At 40.5% G+C, this 18,181-nt stretch overlaps 4 protein-coding genes across 5 annotated transcripts in view; all 4 read left to right on the forward strand.

The window, feature by feature from the left end:
- Positions 1 to 18,181, forward strand: part of LOC128618166 (protocadherin gamma-A11-like) — a 96,807-nt gene that overhangs the window by 6,292 nt on the left and 72,334 nt on the right. The window contains exon 1 of one of the 2 annotated variants that reach the window (XM_053641643.1): positions 11,651 to 14,783. The exons of the other annotated variant lie outside the window; for it this stretch is intronic. Within the exon in view, the coding sequence (XP_053497618.1) occupies positions 12,345 to 14,783 (2,439 nt within the window). The 5' untranslated portion in view covers positions 11,651 to 12,344. Of the gene's footprint in view, positions 1 to 11,650; positions 14,784 to 18,181 lie in introns of those variants that run through there. 2 annotated transcript variants of the gene reach the window in all.
- On the forward strand, positions 160 to 2,794 carry LOC128618168 (protocadherin gamma-A1-like). The gene has a single exon (XM_053641653.1). It carries the CDS (start codon positions 299 to 301, stop codon positions 2,774 to 2,776), a length of 2,478 nt encoding a protein of 825 aa, XP_053497628.1. The 5' UTR covers positions 160 to 298; the 3' UTR covers positions 2,777 to 2,794.
- Positions 3,317 to 6,801, forward strand: LOC128618171 (protocadherin beta-16-like). The gene has a single exon (XM_053641656.1). It carries the CDS (start codon positions 3,317 to 3,319, stop codon positions 5,753 to 5,755), a length of 2,439 nt encoding a protein of 812 aa, XP_053497631.1. The 3' UTR covers positions 5,756 to 6,801.
- Positions 14,831 to 17,931, forward strand: LOC128618169 (protocadherin beta-16-like). Its single transcript, XM_053641654.1, has one exon. The coding sequence runs from the start codon at positions 15,441 to 15,443 to the stop codon at positions 17,916 to 17,918; it is 2,478 nt and encodes an 825-aa protein (XP_053497629.1). The 5' UTR covers positions 14,831 to 15,440; the 3' UTR covers positions 17,919 to 17,931.

The following is an 18,181-nucleotide window of genomic DNA, read 5'->3' on the forward strand; positions in this document are numbered from 1 at the left end:
ATACAGGGCATATTTACATATTTAAATTCAAAATGTGATTCTAATGTCCAATTTCTTGATCTCATTCTCTGAATTTTTGGCATTGTTGTACCCCATGTTGTCTGTAAGTGCCGCTGTTGTCTTAAGCACTTGTATTTACTTGAAAAATTGTGATCACTCCCAGGATCTTGCAGAATATCGGAGATAAAGGGTCTAGAACAGACGGGCTCCTATTTTTACTCCTGCCTCTCTTTGTGTCCTTTTTCCCCACGGCAGTCTCTTCATAATTTTTTATTTTATTTTGTTGGTGCTACTTGTCATGGGGATTTCTCCGTTTTTTCTTGGGAGTGCGCTCTGTCCTGGACAGAATGGATTTTCCTCCAAAGCGCAGCTACAGGCCTTGACACTCTTCTTCATTACTGATGTAATTTTGGGACAAATTCGCTACTCAATACCAGAAGAACTGAAAAAAGGATCATTTGTGGGAAATGTGGCCGAAGATTTGGGTTTAGACGCACGGAGGATGAAAGCGGGTGGTGCTCGAATTGTTAGTGGCGAGAGCAGCGAATTCATCGGACTGGATTTAGACAAAGGATTTCTGGTAGTCGAAGAGCGGATAGACAGAGAACGGCTTTGTGGGCAGATGTCACCCTGCAGTCTTAGTCTCGAAATAATCTCAACAAATCCAATGCAACTTCACAGTGTTGTTATAGAAATATTGGATATAAATGATAATTCTCCTACTTTTACAGAAAACGAGGTGCAGTTAGAAGTATCTGAATCGACTCAACCGGGTACACTTATTTTACATGAGAGCGCTGTAGACCATGACATGGGTAAGAATTCGCTTCAGGGATATACTTTGCATCCGACAGATAAATTTAACCTTAAAATACAGACTGGCCCTGATGGTAAAAAATACAGTGAGTTGTATTTACATTCTCCTTTAGACAGAGAGGAAGAGGACAAAGTGCTGCTTACATTAACTGCTGTCGACGGTGGTGAGCCACAAAGATCTGGCACGCTTAAAATACGCATTTCAGTGTTAGATGCTAATGATAATGCACCTGTTTTTACGCAGAAAGAGTTTAAAGCTACTGTTGCAGAAAACTCACCGAAAGGTTCCACGGTAATGAAGGTGACTGCCACAGACGCTGACGAGGACGCATACGGTCGCATAACTTACCATTTCAATCGTATGTCCACTGAGGTTGCGGATATTTTTGCAATTAATGAGAACTCCGGTGAGATAACTGTTGCAGGCCTGATTGATTATGAAAAACACAAATATTTTGAAATCGCTATTCAGGCAAAAGATTACGGTGGTTTAATTGCTACCACGAAAATTCTGATTCAAGTACTTGATGTAAATGACAACGCCCCTATAATCTCACTGACCTCTTTTTCCAGTCCTATTTCAGAGGATTCACCTAGTGGTGTTACAGTAGCCATCGTTAATGTGAAAGATCTTGATTCCGGCAATAACGGGAAGGTAAGATGCTCTGTAAATGAGAAGATTCCTTTTACAATTAAATCGTCTTTTAAAAACTATTATACTTTATTGACTGATGGAACATTAGACAGAGAGACCATGCATGAGTATAACATCACATTCTCAGCAGTGGATGAAGGAATACCGCCTCTTTCCAGTAACAAAACAGTAACACTGAAAATATCTGATGTGAATGACAACCAGCCAATATTTGAGAACAATTTTTATTCCGCCTCTTTAATGGAAAACAATTCACCTGGCGTTTCTATATGTTCAGTTAAAGCAAATGATTTAGATTGGAACCAAAATGCCAGAATTACTTATATGTTAATTGAGGGGCATTTCAATGCCGAACCTCTATCATCGTATATTTCAGTAAATGCCGAGAGTGGTGCTATACATGCTGTACGTTCCGTCGACTATGAACAGACTAAGTCAATAGAATTTCTTGTAAAAGCTCAAGATGGAGGATCACCGTCGCTAAGTAGTAACGTGAGTGTGAAAATTAATATACAGGATCAAAATGACAATGCACCTCAGATTCTGTATCCAGTACAAACTGGTGGCTCTGTGGTGGCTGAAATGGTGCCTCGTTCAGCAGATGTGGGCTATCTTGTCACGAAAGTGGTGGCTGTGGATGTGGACTCTGGACAGAATGCCTGGCTCTCATATAAACTGCAGAAAGCGACAGACAGGGCGCTGTTTGAAGTGGGCTTACAGAATGGAGAAATAAGAACTGTGCGCCAAGTCACCGATAAAGATGCTGTGAAACAGAAGCTCACTGTTGTAGTGGAGGACAACGGACAGCCCTCTCGTTCAGCTATAGTCAATGTTAACGTGGCGGTGGCGGACACTTTCCCTGAAGTCCTCTCCGAGTTCACGGACTTTACGCACGACAAGGAATACAACGACAACCTGACATTTTATCTAGTCCTGGCCTTGGCTGTAGTTTCTTTTCTCTTCATCGTGTCCATCATAACTATACTGTCAGTGAAATGCTACAGATGGAGACGTGAGCGGATGTTTTATAAGTCCGGTGCCAACCTGCCAGTTATTCCGTATTATCCACCCCTTTACGCAGACGTCGGGGGAACAGGAACTTTACAGCATATGTACAATTATGAAGCTTACAGAACCACTGACTCTAGAAAGAGTGATCTGAAATACGCCAGACCTCCTACTGAGAGCATTATTAGCCTGGATACCGCTGGAACACAAACACTGACCCATGCGAAGAGGGACAATCTGACTAATGATCCTGACCATCAGGTGAGATTTTTTTCTAATGAGTTATATCAATTTTGAAATGGGCGAGCCTTCCTTATTTGGTGTAATATTTGCATAGGAGACATGGTGAAATGTAAACTTATTGAAAGCATTATTTTGTTCTTCATCGGATGCATTTTACTGTCTTGTGGCAGACAGTGATTTTGTGATTTTTGTTGAGACAAGAAGTATATGTTATATTGGAATACACGTTGCAGTGTCGCATTTTAACGCACTTGGATTATTTTATAGTATTCTTTCTGGCGTTTATTGTATTGGCAAAAATGCAGGAATTGTATGTTTTTACATTTGTGTAGTTAAACATATTGGACAGTGAGTGCCGCTGTTGGTCAGTGGGATACCATGGAGACCAGATTCCTGCTAGTGTATTAAAGAGACGTAAGCAAATCTCATGGACTAGTCGGAGAAGAAAGACACGAAAGTGGATAAAGCGTGTTTGTAGACTTGTTTTATAATTTCGTGCATTCGTCAGTTCTGCTGCACCTGTGGATATTTATAAACACCCCATTTGAACATTGGACTACATTACTGGATTTACCTTGGCCGAAAATATATGTCATGTCTGCAATGAAAATGTCGGAGAGAACAATGGCACATCGAGTATGGCTGTTTATTTTGCTCCTCTCTCTCAGCGCAGTGCACGGACAGGTCAGTTACTCAATTCCTGAAGAAATGCCGAGAGGCTCTTTAGTCGGTAACATTGCTCAAGATTTGGGTTTGGACATGAACAGACTGAAATCAGGCAAAGCTCGAATTTATACCGGAGAAAGGGCTGAATACATCGAGTTGAATAAAGAAAGGGGAGTGTTGCTTATCAAAGAGCGAATAGACAGAGAGGCTCTGTGCGGGCAGACAACGCCTTGTGGGCTGCATTTTCAAATCATTTTAGACAATCCGATGGAGTTTTTTAGTGTTACGATAGAAGTTAACGATATAAATGATAACCCTCCTCTTTTCAGTCAGAATGAAATAAAATTCGAAATAAGTGAGGCATCACTTACTGGAGCAAAGTTTGTTTTAGAAAGGGCCGTTGATAATGATGTTGGCATTAATGGGCTTCAAAGCTATACCTTAAAGCCAACAAACAATTTTGTCCTTAAAATGCATAGCCTATTAGGTGGGAGCACACATGTTGAGATGGTACTTGAAAAGCCACTAGATCGAGAGAAAGAAGATCATATTTCACTAGTGTTAACTGCAGTGGACGGAGGCGAGCCACAAATGTCTGGTACAATCCAAATACAAATTACCGTATTAGACGCTAATGATAATGCACCAGTTTGCGTCCAGTCTGTGTATAAAACGAGTGTCCGAGAACATGCTCCAAAGGGAACAATTTTGACTACAGTAAGTGCCGTCGATGCCGATGAAGGTCAAAATGGATTAATCAGGTATACATTGTCAAACAGCCTGGGCACTGCACATAAAATGTTTGCAATAAATCACACTGATGGATTGTTGAAAGTAATCGGTGACACGGATTTTGAGAAAATTAAGTCATATGAGATTGATGTCGTGGCGAGAGACCAAGGTGGACATTATGATACGTGCAAAGTAATTGTAGAAGTGATTGACATAAATGATAACAGACCTTTGATTAATATTATGTCAAAATCTGGTGAAATTGATGAAAACTCCAAAATAGGGAGGGTTACTGCAATAATTAATGTTCAGGATGTAGATTCGAATGAAAATGGAAGAGTAGAGTGCACAATCAACCAAAATATTCCTTTTGTACTTAAATTTACATCAAATAATGTCTTTAGTTTGGTAACAGATAGTGAATTAGACCGGGAGAGAGAGTCTGAGTATAATATCACTGTAATGTGTGCTGATGAAGGATCTCCATCGCTCTCCAGCAGCGTCACTCTCTCTTTACAGATATCAGATGTGAATGATAACGCACCTGTCTTTGAGAAGAGCTCATATGAGGCCTCCATTTTAGAAAATAATTCACCAGGCCTCTCCATATTCACAGTCAAAGCCAGAGACGCAGACTCGAAACAGAATGCCCGTGTTTCTTACATACTAGAGGAGTCCTCGGTTAACGGAGTGCCCATTTCCTCTTACGTGTCAGTCAGTGCTGATAGTGGTATTATTCATGCAGTGCGATCTTTTGATTACGAGCAAATTAAACATTTTAATTTCCGTGTCAAAGCGCAGGATGGAGGCAACCCGCCTCTTAGTAGAAATGTAAGTGTAAAAATCAGTATTTATGACCAGAATGACAACGCGCCGCAGATTCTGTATCCAGTACAAACTGGTGGCTCTGTGGTGGCTGAAATGGTGCCTCGTTCAGCAGATGTGGGCTATCTTGTCACGAAAGTGGTGGCTGTGGATGTGGACTCTGGACAGAATGCCTGGCTCTCATATAAACTGCAGAAAACGACAGACAGGGCACTGTTTGAAGTGGGCTTACAGAATGGAGAAATAAGAACTGTGCGTCAAGTCACTGATAAAGATCCTGTGAAACAGAAGCTCACTGTTGTAGTGGAGGACAACGGACAGCCCTCTCGTTCAGCTACAGTCAATGTTAACGTGGCGGTGGCGGACACTTTCCCTGAAGTGCTCTCCGAGTTCACTGACTTTACGCATGACAAGGAATACAACGACAACCTGACATTTTATCTAGTCCTGGCCTTGGCTGTAGTTTCATTTCTCTTCATCGTGTCCATCATAGCTATTCTGTCAGTGAAATGCTACAGATGGAGACGTGAGCGGATGTTTTATAAATCCAGTGCCAATCTGCCAGTTATTCCGTATTATCCACCCCTTTACGCAGACGTCGGGGGAACAGGAACTTTACAGCATATGTACAATTATGAAGCTTACAGAACCACTGACTCTAGAAAGAGTGATCTGAAATACGCCAGACCTCCTACTGAGAGCATCATTAGCCTGGACACTAGTGGAACTCAGACCCTTACGCATGCGCATATGGGGAAACCTGCTGTCTCTGATGATCAGGTGAGGTCTAGGAATTTGTTGCTTTGCTGATAGATTAGCTTTTGTAAAATTTGTAAAGTGTTTAATGACACAAGTGATATACAGTTATGTATAATAAATTATATTTTCATATTTTACCATAAGGAGAACTCTGAGTTCTTATGATGTACTCTGCTCTGATGCTCATGCTATTGCATATGTAAAGCAGACCTGTGGGTGTGTCTGTGGGTGTGTCTGGGTGTGAAATTTAAGGTTTGTTAACTCATTCCTTTTGATGTTGTGTTATTGACATTTTTTTTTTCATTTTTACCTTTACCAAATAGAGATTTCTTTATATTCTCACACTTAGGCCAGTTTAAACCCTGACTTGTCCTCTTAAATGGGATTGCATCAGAATTTTAATATTTTTGTTGTGTTCCTATTTGAAACTTCTCATTGACATTAAGATTGTCTTGTAACTCATGTAACAGAAATTCTTGTTAGATGCTCTCTGGTTGTTTGGACGACCTTGACGTTGCAATGATTCATTATTCCTCTAAGTGCCGCTGTTGAAAGAAATAAAGACTCTCCTTTCCCAGGCATTATTACACAGAATGAACAACTTATGCTCATTTGTTATTGTTTGTGGAATGTGTATGGACGGACTTCCGTTGTCTACGGGCGAAATATTCTGTATTTTGCTTCCTTAGGTTCATGAAATATTGTGCTAATATTTGAGATTGCAGTAATTCGAATATGGATGTTCTTTGTCTTCTCTGTGCATGGACAAAACGTTACTCTGTCTGGATTTCAACATGGCAAGTGCAGATTCTTGCTCTGTTTGCTTTTGTCATTGCCCTTGCACATGGGCAGCTTCATTATTCTATTCCCAAGGAGATGAACAAAGGATCAGTGGTGGGAAATGTCGTTCAGGATTTCGGTTTGGATGTTAGAGACTGAATCTTGCCCAATGAGGATTTTACACAGGACAGTCGTTAGTACATTGGTCTGAATGTGGATAAAGGCACTCTGATAGTGAAAGAGAGGATAGACAGAGCTTTTCTATTCTAGATTCATTACACATAAAGTGAAATATTTCAAGCCTTTTTTTTTTGGTTTTAATCTTGATGATTATGGCTTACAGCTCAGGGAAATAAAAAATCCAGTATCTCAAAATATTAGAATAAAGAATTTATAATACAGAAATGTTGACCTGAGAAGAGCTCTAATCAGCTAATTAACTCAAAACACCTGCAAAGGTTTCCTGAGCATTTTATCAGTAACATGATTGGGTATAAAAAAAGAGTACCTTAGAGAGGTAGAGTCTCTCAGAAGTAAAGATGGGATGGAAGCTCAATGGAATATGCGTATGCTGCTCTAAAACCTGTATATACCTTTAGCATTGATGGTGCCTTTCCAGATGTGCAAGCTGCCCATTCCATAGGCACTAATGCACCCCCATACCATCAGAGATGCAGGCTTTTGAACTGAGCACTGATAAAAAGCCAGATGGCCCCTCTCCTCTTTAGTTCTCTTTAGTTTAGAGGACGGGCGTCCATGGTTTCCAAAAATAATTTCAAATTTCGATTCATCTGACCACAGAACAGTTTTCCACTTCGCCTCAGTCCATTATAAATGAGCTTTGGCCCAGAGAAGATGGTGGCATTTTTGGATCATCTTCACATCTGGCTTCTTCTTTGCATCTGAGCCCATACAGTGATTTCCATTACAGAATCATACCCGTTTTTAATGCAGTGCTGCCTGAGGGCCCAAAGATTACGGGCATGCAATATTGATTTTCACTCTTTTCCCTTGCGCACAGAGATTTCTCCAGATTCTAGGAATCTTTTGATGATATTATGTACTGTACATGGTGCGATATTCATAGTTTCACAATTTTATGTTGAGGAATATTGTTCTGAAATTGTGTCACAAATTGTAGACATAGTTTTTTGCAGATTGGTGAAACTCTGCCCACCTTTACTTCTGAAAGACTCTGCCTCTCTAAGATACTCTTTTTATAACCCAGTCATGTTGCTGATCGGTTTCCAATTAACCTCCAGCTGTTTCTTTTTAATAACACTTACTTTTCCAGCCTTTTGTTGTCCCATCCCAACTTTTTTGAGAGGTGTGGCCATCAAATTCAAAATTACCTTATTTCTTTTCTTAGATTGGTACATTTATTCAGTTTAAACATTTGATATGTTTTCTGTGTTCTATTGTGAATAACATATTGGTGTATGAGATTTGCAAATCATTGCATTCTGATTTTATTTACATTTATTTACATTTTACACAGCGTCGCAACTTTTTTTTTTTTTTTGGAATTGGGGTTGTGTATGTGTATGTATGTGTATGTATATACACACACACTCTATATAATATAGATAATATTATTTTGCTCATTAACTGCTTGTTTTATGTGCGTGTGTTTTCTGACAGGAATCAGCGTTTGTCATACAGCATATTTTTAAATCTTATTTAGCATATTATTTTAACAGTAAATGAAAAGTTTCGTTGGAAGAAAGGGAGGTTGTGCTTCGCTGACCATGGTGCTGAAATGAATATTATGCATGCCAGTACAAGCAAATTTTGTAGCATTTCTTACCGCTGTTTAATTGCTCTTTACAGTTTTCACTACTAGGATACAACGTAAGATACATGTTATGTTTTCGCTTGTTTTTCTTTTCTTTTTTATGTGCAGCTGTTGCGTTGTGTGCTGCTGTTTAGTCAGCAGATTTCAAGTTTTCAATTCTTGCTTCCTCTATTGTTGGCTCTCTCTTCGGTCCATCCATCCATCCATCCATCCATTACAACTACATTGTCTAGTCTAATCACACTTCTCAATGTGTACATGGGAAACGAATGCAGCGTTTCAGTATGTGTGTGTGTGATAAAAAAATATTTGTTCACTGCACTTTCTTTTCGTTCTTTGGACTGCATCAGACACTGACCACGATGCTAGAATGCATGTACATGCTTGTGTTTTATGGTCTGACTCCTTTTTCATTACAGACACTTGCAAGAAGCACTTGTTTTACATTTCCAGTAGGTCTACTGGTAGCGTCTTTATAAATCATAGTCGTGCTTTATATGTTATTGTATGTCTATTTACATTCTTAATATATTATTACAATTGCACAAGACTGGTTATCATTGCTGTTTTATCTATAAACTGATGCCCGTTGGATAGTTTTTTGTTTGTTTGTTTGTTTGGTTGTTTTTTTTGTTTTTTTGTTTTTTTTTTAACGTTTTGTGTAACGCATCATAAAAAACTCTAAGTGCCGCTGTTGGTCAGTGTGTTGCCTACAGGCTGCAAAAATGACTAGCAGTGCCTTCTCAACCATCATATCAGAGACGAAGAGGAGAGTGCAGTGCGTAGATTTCACTCAGAGGCGGTTGAAGCAGTTGTGAAAAAATACAATTTAAAAAAATATTTGGTTTAATTGATATTAGCATTCTCTATTTTACAAGCCATTGTGGTTATTTTCAGTTGACATTTTACGTTGCATTCTCACCTTGTTGGATTTACTATACTCTGAATCTGAATTTCGTCGAGGGAAAATGCCTAACAGAACAATGGCGATGCAAGTCCTGTTGTTTATTTGGATCCTCATGCTCAACGCAGTGCACGGACAGGTCAGTTACTCCATTCCTGAGGAAATGCCAAAAGGCTCTTTAGTTGGTGACATTGCTCAGGATTTGGGTTTAGATGGACAAAGACTAAAATCAGGTAAAGCTCGTATTTATACCGGAGACAACGCTGAATACATCGAGCTGAATAAAGAAAGGGGAGTGTTGCTTGTTAAAGAGCGGATAGACCGAGAGTCACTGTGCGGACAGACTACGCCTTGTGCTCTGCATTTTCAGATTACACTGGACAATCCCATGGAGCTGTTTAGTGTCACAGTTGAAGTCATAGATATAAACGATAATGCTCCCAAGTTTAAAAACAACGAGAAACGATTTGAAATAAGTGAGTCTGCGATTGTTGGGTCGAAATTTGTATTAGAAAAAGCGATAGACACCGACATTGGCACTAACAGCCTGCAAACATATACTTTAACACCAACGAACAATTTTAAATTAAAACTTGAGAGTCAAACTGATGGAAGTAGAAAGGTTGAAATGGTTTTGCAAAAACCTCTCGACCGCGAAAAGCAGGAAAATATATCCTTACTGTTGACAGCCATAGATGGCGGCGAACCGCAGATGTCAGGAACATTTCATATCCATATTTCTGTCCTTGATGCGAATGACAATGCACCCGTTTTTACAAAACCACTGTATAAAGCCGTAGTAATGGAGAATTCTGCTAAAGGATCATTGGTAACCAGGGTCAGTGCGTCCGATGAAGACAAAGGATTAAATGGGCATGTTAATTATGTAATCTCTAATACTGATGTCGTATCGGAATTATTCAGAATAAATGAAAACGGTGAAGTTATTTTGCTTGGTGAAGCTGACTATGAAAAAGCAACGACTTATCAAATTGATATTGAGGCCATAGATAATGGTGGGTTGTCTGATTCGAGCAAAATACTTGTAGATGTGACTGATGTCAACGACAACCCTCCAAGTATTGATATTATATCGAGATCCAATTCAGTGAATGAAAACTCTTCTCCAAATACGGCTATAGCTATCATAAGCGTCAACGATCGCGACGCGGGGGACAATGGACACGTGATATGCAGCATTACTGAAAATCTCCCCTATGCAATCAAATCAACCGGTTCAGGGTTTTACAGCATTGTTACAGATAGTGATTTAGACCGGGAGAGAGAGTCTGAGTATAATGTCACTGTAATGTGTGCTGATGAAGGATCTCCATCGCTCTCCAGCAGCATCACTCTCTCTTTACAGATATCAGATGTGAATGATAACGCACCTGTCTTTGAGAAGAGCTCATATGAGGCCTCCATTTTAGAAAATAATTCACCAGGCCTCTCCATATTCACAGTCAAAGCCAGAGACGCAGACTCGAAACAGAATGCGCGTGTTTCTTACATACTGGAGGAGTCTTCGGTTAACGGAGTGCCCGTGTCCTCTTACGTGTCAGTCAGTGCTGATAGTGGCATTATTCACGCACTGCGCTCTTTTGATTTCGAGCAAATTAAACATTTTAATTTCCGTGTCAAAGCGCAGGATGGAGGCAACCCGCCTCTCAGTAGCAACGTGAGTGTGAAAATTATTATTCAGGACCAGAATGACAACGCGCCTCAGATTCTGTATCCAGTACAAACTGGTGGCTCTGTGGTTGCTGAAATGGTGCCTCGTTCAGCAGATGTGGGCTATCTTGTCACTAAAGTGGTGGCTGTGGATGTGGACTCTGGACAGAATGCCTGGCTCTCATATAAACTGCAGAAAGCGACAGACAGGGCGCTGTTTGAAGTGGGCTTACAGAATGGAGAAATAAGAACTGTACGCCAAGTTACCGATAAAGATCCTGTGAAACAGAAGCTCACTGTTGTAGTGGAGGACAACGGACAGCCCTCTCGTTCAGCTACAGTCAATGTTAACGTGGCGGTGGCGGACACTTTCCCTGAAGTGCTCTCCGAGTTCACGGACTTTACGCACGACAAGGAATACAACGACAACCTGACATTTTATCTAGTCCTGGCCTTGGCTGTAGTTTCATTTCTCTTCATCGTGTCCATCATAGCTATTCTGTCAGTGAAATGCTACAGATGGAGACGTGAGCGGATGTTTTATAAATCCGGTGCCAATCTGCCAGTTATTCCGTATTATCCACCTCTTTACGCAGACGTCGGGGGAACAGGAACTTTACAGCATATGTACAATTACGAGGCTTACAGTACGAATGACTCTAGAAAGAGTGATCTGAAATACGCCAGACCTCCTACTGAGAGCATCATTAGTCTGGACTCTAATGGAACACAGACCTTTACGCATGCGCATATGGGGAAACCTGCTGTCTCTGATGATCAGGTGAGGTCTAGGAATTTGTGCTTAATGACACAATTAATGTACAGTTATGTATAATAAATTACTTCCCCATATTTTACCGTAAGGAGATGTTGAATGTATTTTGACCTGGGAGTTATTATAATGTACTCTGATGCTCTCGCTATTGCTTACGTAAAGTAGACGCGCGCGCGCGCGTGTGTGTGTGTGTGTGTGTGTGTGAAATTTAAGGGTAGATAACTCTTTCTTTTTGATGTTGTGTTATTGACATTTTTTTTTCATTTTTACCATTACATAGCGCTTTCATTTTATTCTCACACTTAGGCCAGTTTAAACCCTGACTTGTCCTCTTAAATGGGATTGCATCAGAGTTTTAATCATTTGTCGTGTTCCTATTTGAAACTTCTCATTAACTTTAAGATTGTCTTCTAACTCATGGATCAGAAATTCTTGTTAGATGCCACCCGCTTGTTTGGACGACCTTGACTTTGCAATGATTCATTATTCCTCTAAGTGCCGCTGTTGGTTAGTGTGTGTTGATTTGAAACAAATAAAGACTCTCCTCTTCCAGGCGTTGCTACACAGAATGAACAACTTATGCGCATTTGCTATTGTTTGTGGAATGTGTATGGACGGACTGCCATTGTCTACGGGCAAAATATTCTGTATTTTGCTTCCTTAGGTTCATGAAATATTGTGCTATTATTTTTAGTAGGATTGCCGTAATTCGACAATGGATGTTTTTTGTCTTCTCGGTACATGGACAAATCGCTACTCCGTCTGGATTTCAACATGGCGAGTGCAGCTTCTTGCTCTGTTTGCCTTTGTCATGGCCGTTGCGCACGGGCAGGTCCGTTATTCTATTCCCGAGGAGATGAACAAAGGATCAGTGGTGGGAAATATCGCTCAGGATCTCGGTTTGGATGTTAAGAGATTGAAATCTGGCCGAGCGCGGATCTTTACGGAGGACAGTCGTGAGTACATCGGTCTGAATGTGGATAGAGGCACTCTGATAGTGAAAGAGAGGATAGACAGAGAGGAGCTGTGCGCTCAAGTGTCTCCATGCTCTTTACATTTTCAGATTATTTTAGATAACCCAATGGAGCTCCATGGAATTGATATAGAAATCTTAGATATAAACGATAATGCTCCCGGTTTTACTAAAAGGGAAATTAATTTTCAAATAAGTGAATTAGCACTTCCTGGAGCTCGTTTTTCGCTTGACAGCGCTAAAGATCCTGATGTAGGTCAAAATTCACTACAGTCTTATAAACTTCATCCTACCGATTTTTTCAGCCTTAAAATTCCTGCTCATTCTGATGGCACAAAACTGGTTGAGATGATTTTGCTGAAGCCTCTAGACAGAGAAAAGCAGGGGGAACACCAGCTGCTGTTAACGGCGTTTGATGGTGGCAGTCCCCAGAAAACGAGCACCATAAAGATAAACGTTGTTGTTCTTGATGCAAATGACAACGCTCCAGTTTTCAGTGAATCTGTTTATAGAGTCTCTGTAGCAGAAAACACATCGAAAGAATCCATTATTTTAAGAGTAAGTGCTACGGATGCGGACCAGGGAACAAATGGAGAAATAACGTATTCCTTTTCTCAAAGCAGTGATAGCATATTAGACCTTTTCCATATTAATAGTGCAACGGGAGCTATTTCAGTGCGCGGTTTATTGGATTTTGAGAAAACGAAAAAATATGATGTATATGTGGAAGCTACTGACAAGGGTGGGTTAACAGACACCAGTAAGGTAGACATTGAAATTACTGATGTGAATGATAATGTCCCCGTCATAAGTGTACTTTCGTTCTCAAACCCGATTGCAGAAGACTCTCCACCGGAGACTATGATAGCCATGATCAACATTAAAGATTTAGATTCGGGGGGAAACGGGAAAGTTAAATGTACATTAGATTCAAATCTGCCCTTCAGAATTAAATCGTCTTCATCGAATATCTATCATTTAGTCAGTGTTCGGCTTTTAGATCGCGAACAAGTATCTGAATATTACATTACAATCACAGCTACGGATGAGGGTTCACCCTCTTTCTCTACTAATAAAACCCTAACGCTTAAAATATCTGATGTGAACGACAACGCCCCTGTTTTCCAGCGTCACTCATACACCGCTTATGTGATGGAAAATAATTCACCTGGAGTGTCTATATTTGCGGTGACAGCAACTGACAGAGACTCTGGTAATAATGCGCGCATTTCTTATTTTTTAGAAGATCTTTCTGTGAACGGAGTTTCTGCTTCGTCTTATATTTCAGTTAACGCAGACAGCGGAGAGATTCTTGCTATTCGATCTTTTGATTTCGAGCAAACAAAAGAGTTCAATATTCGCGTAAAAGCGCAGGACGGAGGTAACCCGCCTCTCAGTAGCAACGTGAGTGTGAAAATTATTATTCAGGACCAGAATGACAACGCGCCTCAGATTCTGTATCCAGTACAAACTGGTGGCTCTGTGGTGGCTGAAATGGTGCCTCGTTCAGCAGATGTGGGCTATCTTGTCACGAAAGTGGTGGCTGTGGATGTGGACTCTGGACAGAATGCCTGGCTCTCATATAAACTGCAGAAAGCGGCAGACAGGGCGCTGTTTGAAGTGGGCTTACAGAATGGAGAAATAAGAACTGTGCGCCAAGTCACCGATAAAGATGCTGTGAAACAGAAGCTCACTGTTGTAGTGGAGGACAACGGACAGCCCTCTCGTTCAGCTATAGTCAATGTTAACGTGGCGGTGGCGGACACTTTCCCTGAAGTGCTCTCCGAGTTCACTGACATTACACACGACAAGGAATACAACGACAACCTGACATTTTATCTAGTCCTGGCCTTGGCTGTAGTTTCTTTTCTCTTCATCGTGTCCATCATAGCTATACTGTCAGTGAAATGCTACAGATGGAGACGTGAGCGGATGTTTTATAAATCCGGTGCCAATCTGCCAGTTATTCCGTATTATCCACCACTTTACGCAGACGTCGGAGGAACAGGAACTTTACAGCATATGTACAATTATGAAGCTTACAGAACCACTGACTCTAGAAAGAGTGATCTGAAATATGCCAGACCTCCTGCTGAGAGCATTATCAGTCTGGACTGCAGTGGAACACAAACACTTGCGCGTGCGCAACGGATGGATATAACTAATGGTGATTCTCATCAGGTGAGGTACACTCCAGTGTCATTTTTCATTTCGATAACAAAAGTTATTTTCAGCTGAAAAATTATCAAAACCTGAATGTTACTATTTGTATCCACTTTACTTCTTTAGATTTTTTTTTCATTAAACCTAAGGTCTTTGGTTACCCTATTAATGTTATATTCCCTTTCTTTCCCCCTTTTTTTCTGTTGAGAATTTGGTATACATTAAGTAAACGCCCTGCTATTTTTTCCTGCTGTTGTTATAGTCCTGCTTGCAGTTTACATTTGTGCTAGTTTGTGCTAAGGAATATTTGCACCAATCTCTGTCTTCGTTTCAAAAATGTCATTGCAAGTACAATACCTGTTATTGATACTTCAGATGCTTGTGTAGTTCGGTATACTGGACTCTTAGTGCCGCTGTAGGTCAAAGAGTTGCAGACTGCGGATTTATTATTTTTTTCAGAACCACCCCCTTCACTCAGACGCGTACACAGAGAAAGAGAGATGAACAGAGCACAGCGAGGTAAAAGCAAAATCGAACTACCAAAATTACTACCTTTGATCTTCGTACTTGTTGTCAGTCAGCTGATGCTTCAGGGACGCCGCATTTAATCATACATGGTTGGATTACATTATATTCTTTTTTATTTTGGAGCAGAAGAAAATATCGGACAGAACAATGGCGCTGCAAGTACTATTGGTTATTTGTCTTCTCTTCCTCTCTTCGGTGCACGGACAGGTCAGTTACTCCATTCCTGAGGAAATGTCAAAAGGTTCTTTAGTCGGTAACATTGCTCAAGATTTGGGCTTAGATGTAAAAAGACTGAAATCAGGTAAAGCTCGCATTTTTACTGGGGACAACACTGAATACATCGAGCTGAATGTAGAAAAGGGAATGTTGATTATCAAAGAGAGAATAGACCGAGAGACTCTGTGCGGGCAGACGACGCCTTGTGCACTGCATTTTCAGATTATTCTTGAAAATCCAATGGAATTTTACAGTGTTACCGTCGAGGTTCAGGATGTAAACGACAACTCACCCTTATTCAAAAGAACGGAAATGAATTTCAGAATTAGTGAGTCAGCTGTATCTGGGGCAAAATTTGTTTTAGAAAGAGCAATGGACCCGGATGTTGGATTAAATAGTCTTCAAAGTTATTCCCTGAATCCCACAGACAATTTTTCTCTGAAACTGCAAAATCAACTAGATGGAAGCAAAATTGTCCAAATGGTTCTTCACAAACCTCTTGATCGTGAAAAGCAAGAGCAGTTCTCTTTAGTCCTGATTGCTGTAGATGGCGGCGATCCGCCTTTATCTGGCACTGCACAGATACGCATCACAGTGTTAGATGCCAATGACAATGCGCCTATTTTTACACAAGAAGTGTATAAAGCAACCATTACAGAGAATTCCCCAAAAGGCACGGTGATTACGCAAGTGAGCGCCTCAGACGCCGACAAAGGCTCTAATGGTAAAATAAGATATTCAATAACAAACACACTCGAAATTTTCCCCGTATTGTTTGAAATTAATGAGACAAGTGGTGAGGTTAAAGTGTCTGGAAATCTAGATTATGAAAAGTCTCGTCACCATCAAATTCACGTGCAAGCAACTGATGACGGTGGTTTAACCGATTCGTGTAAAGTTAATGTAGATGTTGCCGATATAAATGATAATACGCCAGTTATTAATATAATGTCTAAACTCAATACCATATCTGAAGACTCAAAATCGGACACTGTTGTGACAATGATAAACGTCCAGGACCCAGACTTTGGTGAAAATGGTGAGGTCCGCTGTTTCCTGAACCCAAATATACCATTTACCCTAAAATCAACAGCGAGCAATTTCTTCACTTTGGTGACCGAGAGTAATTTAGATCGAGAAACTATGTCTGAGTATAACATCGTCGTGGTGTGCGCTGATGAAGGAACTCCCTCCCTCTCCAGCAGCGTCACTCTCTCTTTACAGATATCGGATATCAATGACAACGCACCTGTCTTTGAGAAGAACTCATATGAGGCCTCCATTTTAGAAAACAATTCACCAGGCCTCTCCATATTCACAGTCAAAGCCAGAGACGCAGACTCGAAACAGAATGCCCGTGTTTCTTACATACTGGAGGAGTCTTCGGTTAACGGAGTGCCCATTTCCTCTTACGTGTCAGTCAGTGCTGATAGTGGTGTTATTCATGCAGTGCGATCTTTTGATTACGAGCAAATTAAACATTTTAATTTCCGTGTCAAAGCGCAGGATGGAGGCAACCCGCCACTCAGTAGAAATGTAAGTGTAAAAATTATTATTCAGGACCAGAATGACAACGCACCTCAGATTCTGTATCCAGTACAAACTGGTGGCTCTGTGGTGGCGGAAATGGTGCCTCGTTCAGCAGATGTGGGCTATCTTGTCACGAAAGTGGTGGCTGTGGATGTGGACTCTGGACAGAATGCCTGGCTCTCATATAAACTGCAGAAAGCGACAGACAGGGCGCTGTTTGAAGTGGGCTTACAGGATGGAGAAATAAGAACTGTACGCCAAGTCACCGATAAAGATGCTGTGAAACAGAAGCTCACTGTTGTAGTGGAGGACAACGGACAGCCCTCTCGTTCAGCTACAGTCAATGTTAACGTGGCGGTGGCGGACACTTTCCCTGAAGTGCTCTCCGAGTTCATTGACTTTACGCACGACAAGGAATACAACGAAAACCTGACATTTTATCTAGTCTTGGCATTGGCTGTAGTTTCTTTTCTCTTCATCGTGTCCATCATAACTATACTGTCAGTGAAATGCTACAGATGGAGACGTGAGCGGATGTTTTATAAATCCGGTGTCAATCTGCCAGTTATTCCGTATTATCCACCTCTTTACGCAGACGTGGGTGGAACAGGAACTTTACAGCATATGTACAATTATGAAGCTTACAGAACCACTGACTCTAGAAGAAGTGATTTGAAATACGCCGGGACGTCTGAACAGGATGTCATTAGTCTGGACAACAACGGAACACAAACACTGACTCATGCACAGATGGAGAAACTAGCCAATTTTGGTGATCAGGTGAGATTTCTAAAGTACTTTGGAGTCAGCTCTCATGAAATAATTATAATGTCAGTAAAAGTATCCAAGTTGTCTAAATGTCTAGTAGTATTAACTTAAAGTGACCAAATATGTTAGAGTTGATGGCGTTTAGATACGACTTAAATGCATTCCAGTAGCTACCATTTAGGACACCAAAGTCATGTCCTCTGTATTTGTTCTGTTTGTTATTTATTTATTTATTTATTTATTTATTTATTAATATTTATTTTGCTATGAAAATAAATTGATATTTAATAGTATTCTGAATAGTATTAAGCGGGCAGAAGTCGGATAGAAATCTATCAGGATATTAATCTAATTAATTCTGTGCATAAACGATA

Source organism: Ictalurus furcatus, chromosome 14 (genome assembly GCF_023375685.1).
Source record: "Ictalurus furcatus strain D&B chromosome 14, Billie_1.0, whole genome shotgun sequence".
In the NCBI taxonomy this organism is placed as follows: domain Eukaryota; kingdom Metazoa; phylum Chordata; class Actinopteri; order Siluriformes; family Ictaluridae; genus Ictalurus; species Ictalurus furcatus.

Coding starts and splice junctions, on each gene's coding strand:
- LOC128618168 (XM_053641653.1), top strand. CDS start 299: ATGGGGATTTCTCCGTTTTTTCTTGGGAGTGCGCTCTGTCCTGGACAG.
- LOC128618171 (XM_053641656.1), top strand. CDS start 3,317: ATGTCTGCAATGAAAATGTCGGAGAGAACAATGGCACATCGAGTATGG.
- LOC128618169 (XM_053641654.1), top strand. CDS start 15,441: ATGGCGCTGCAAGTACTATTGGTTATTTGTCTTCTCTTCCTCTCTTCG.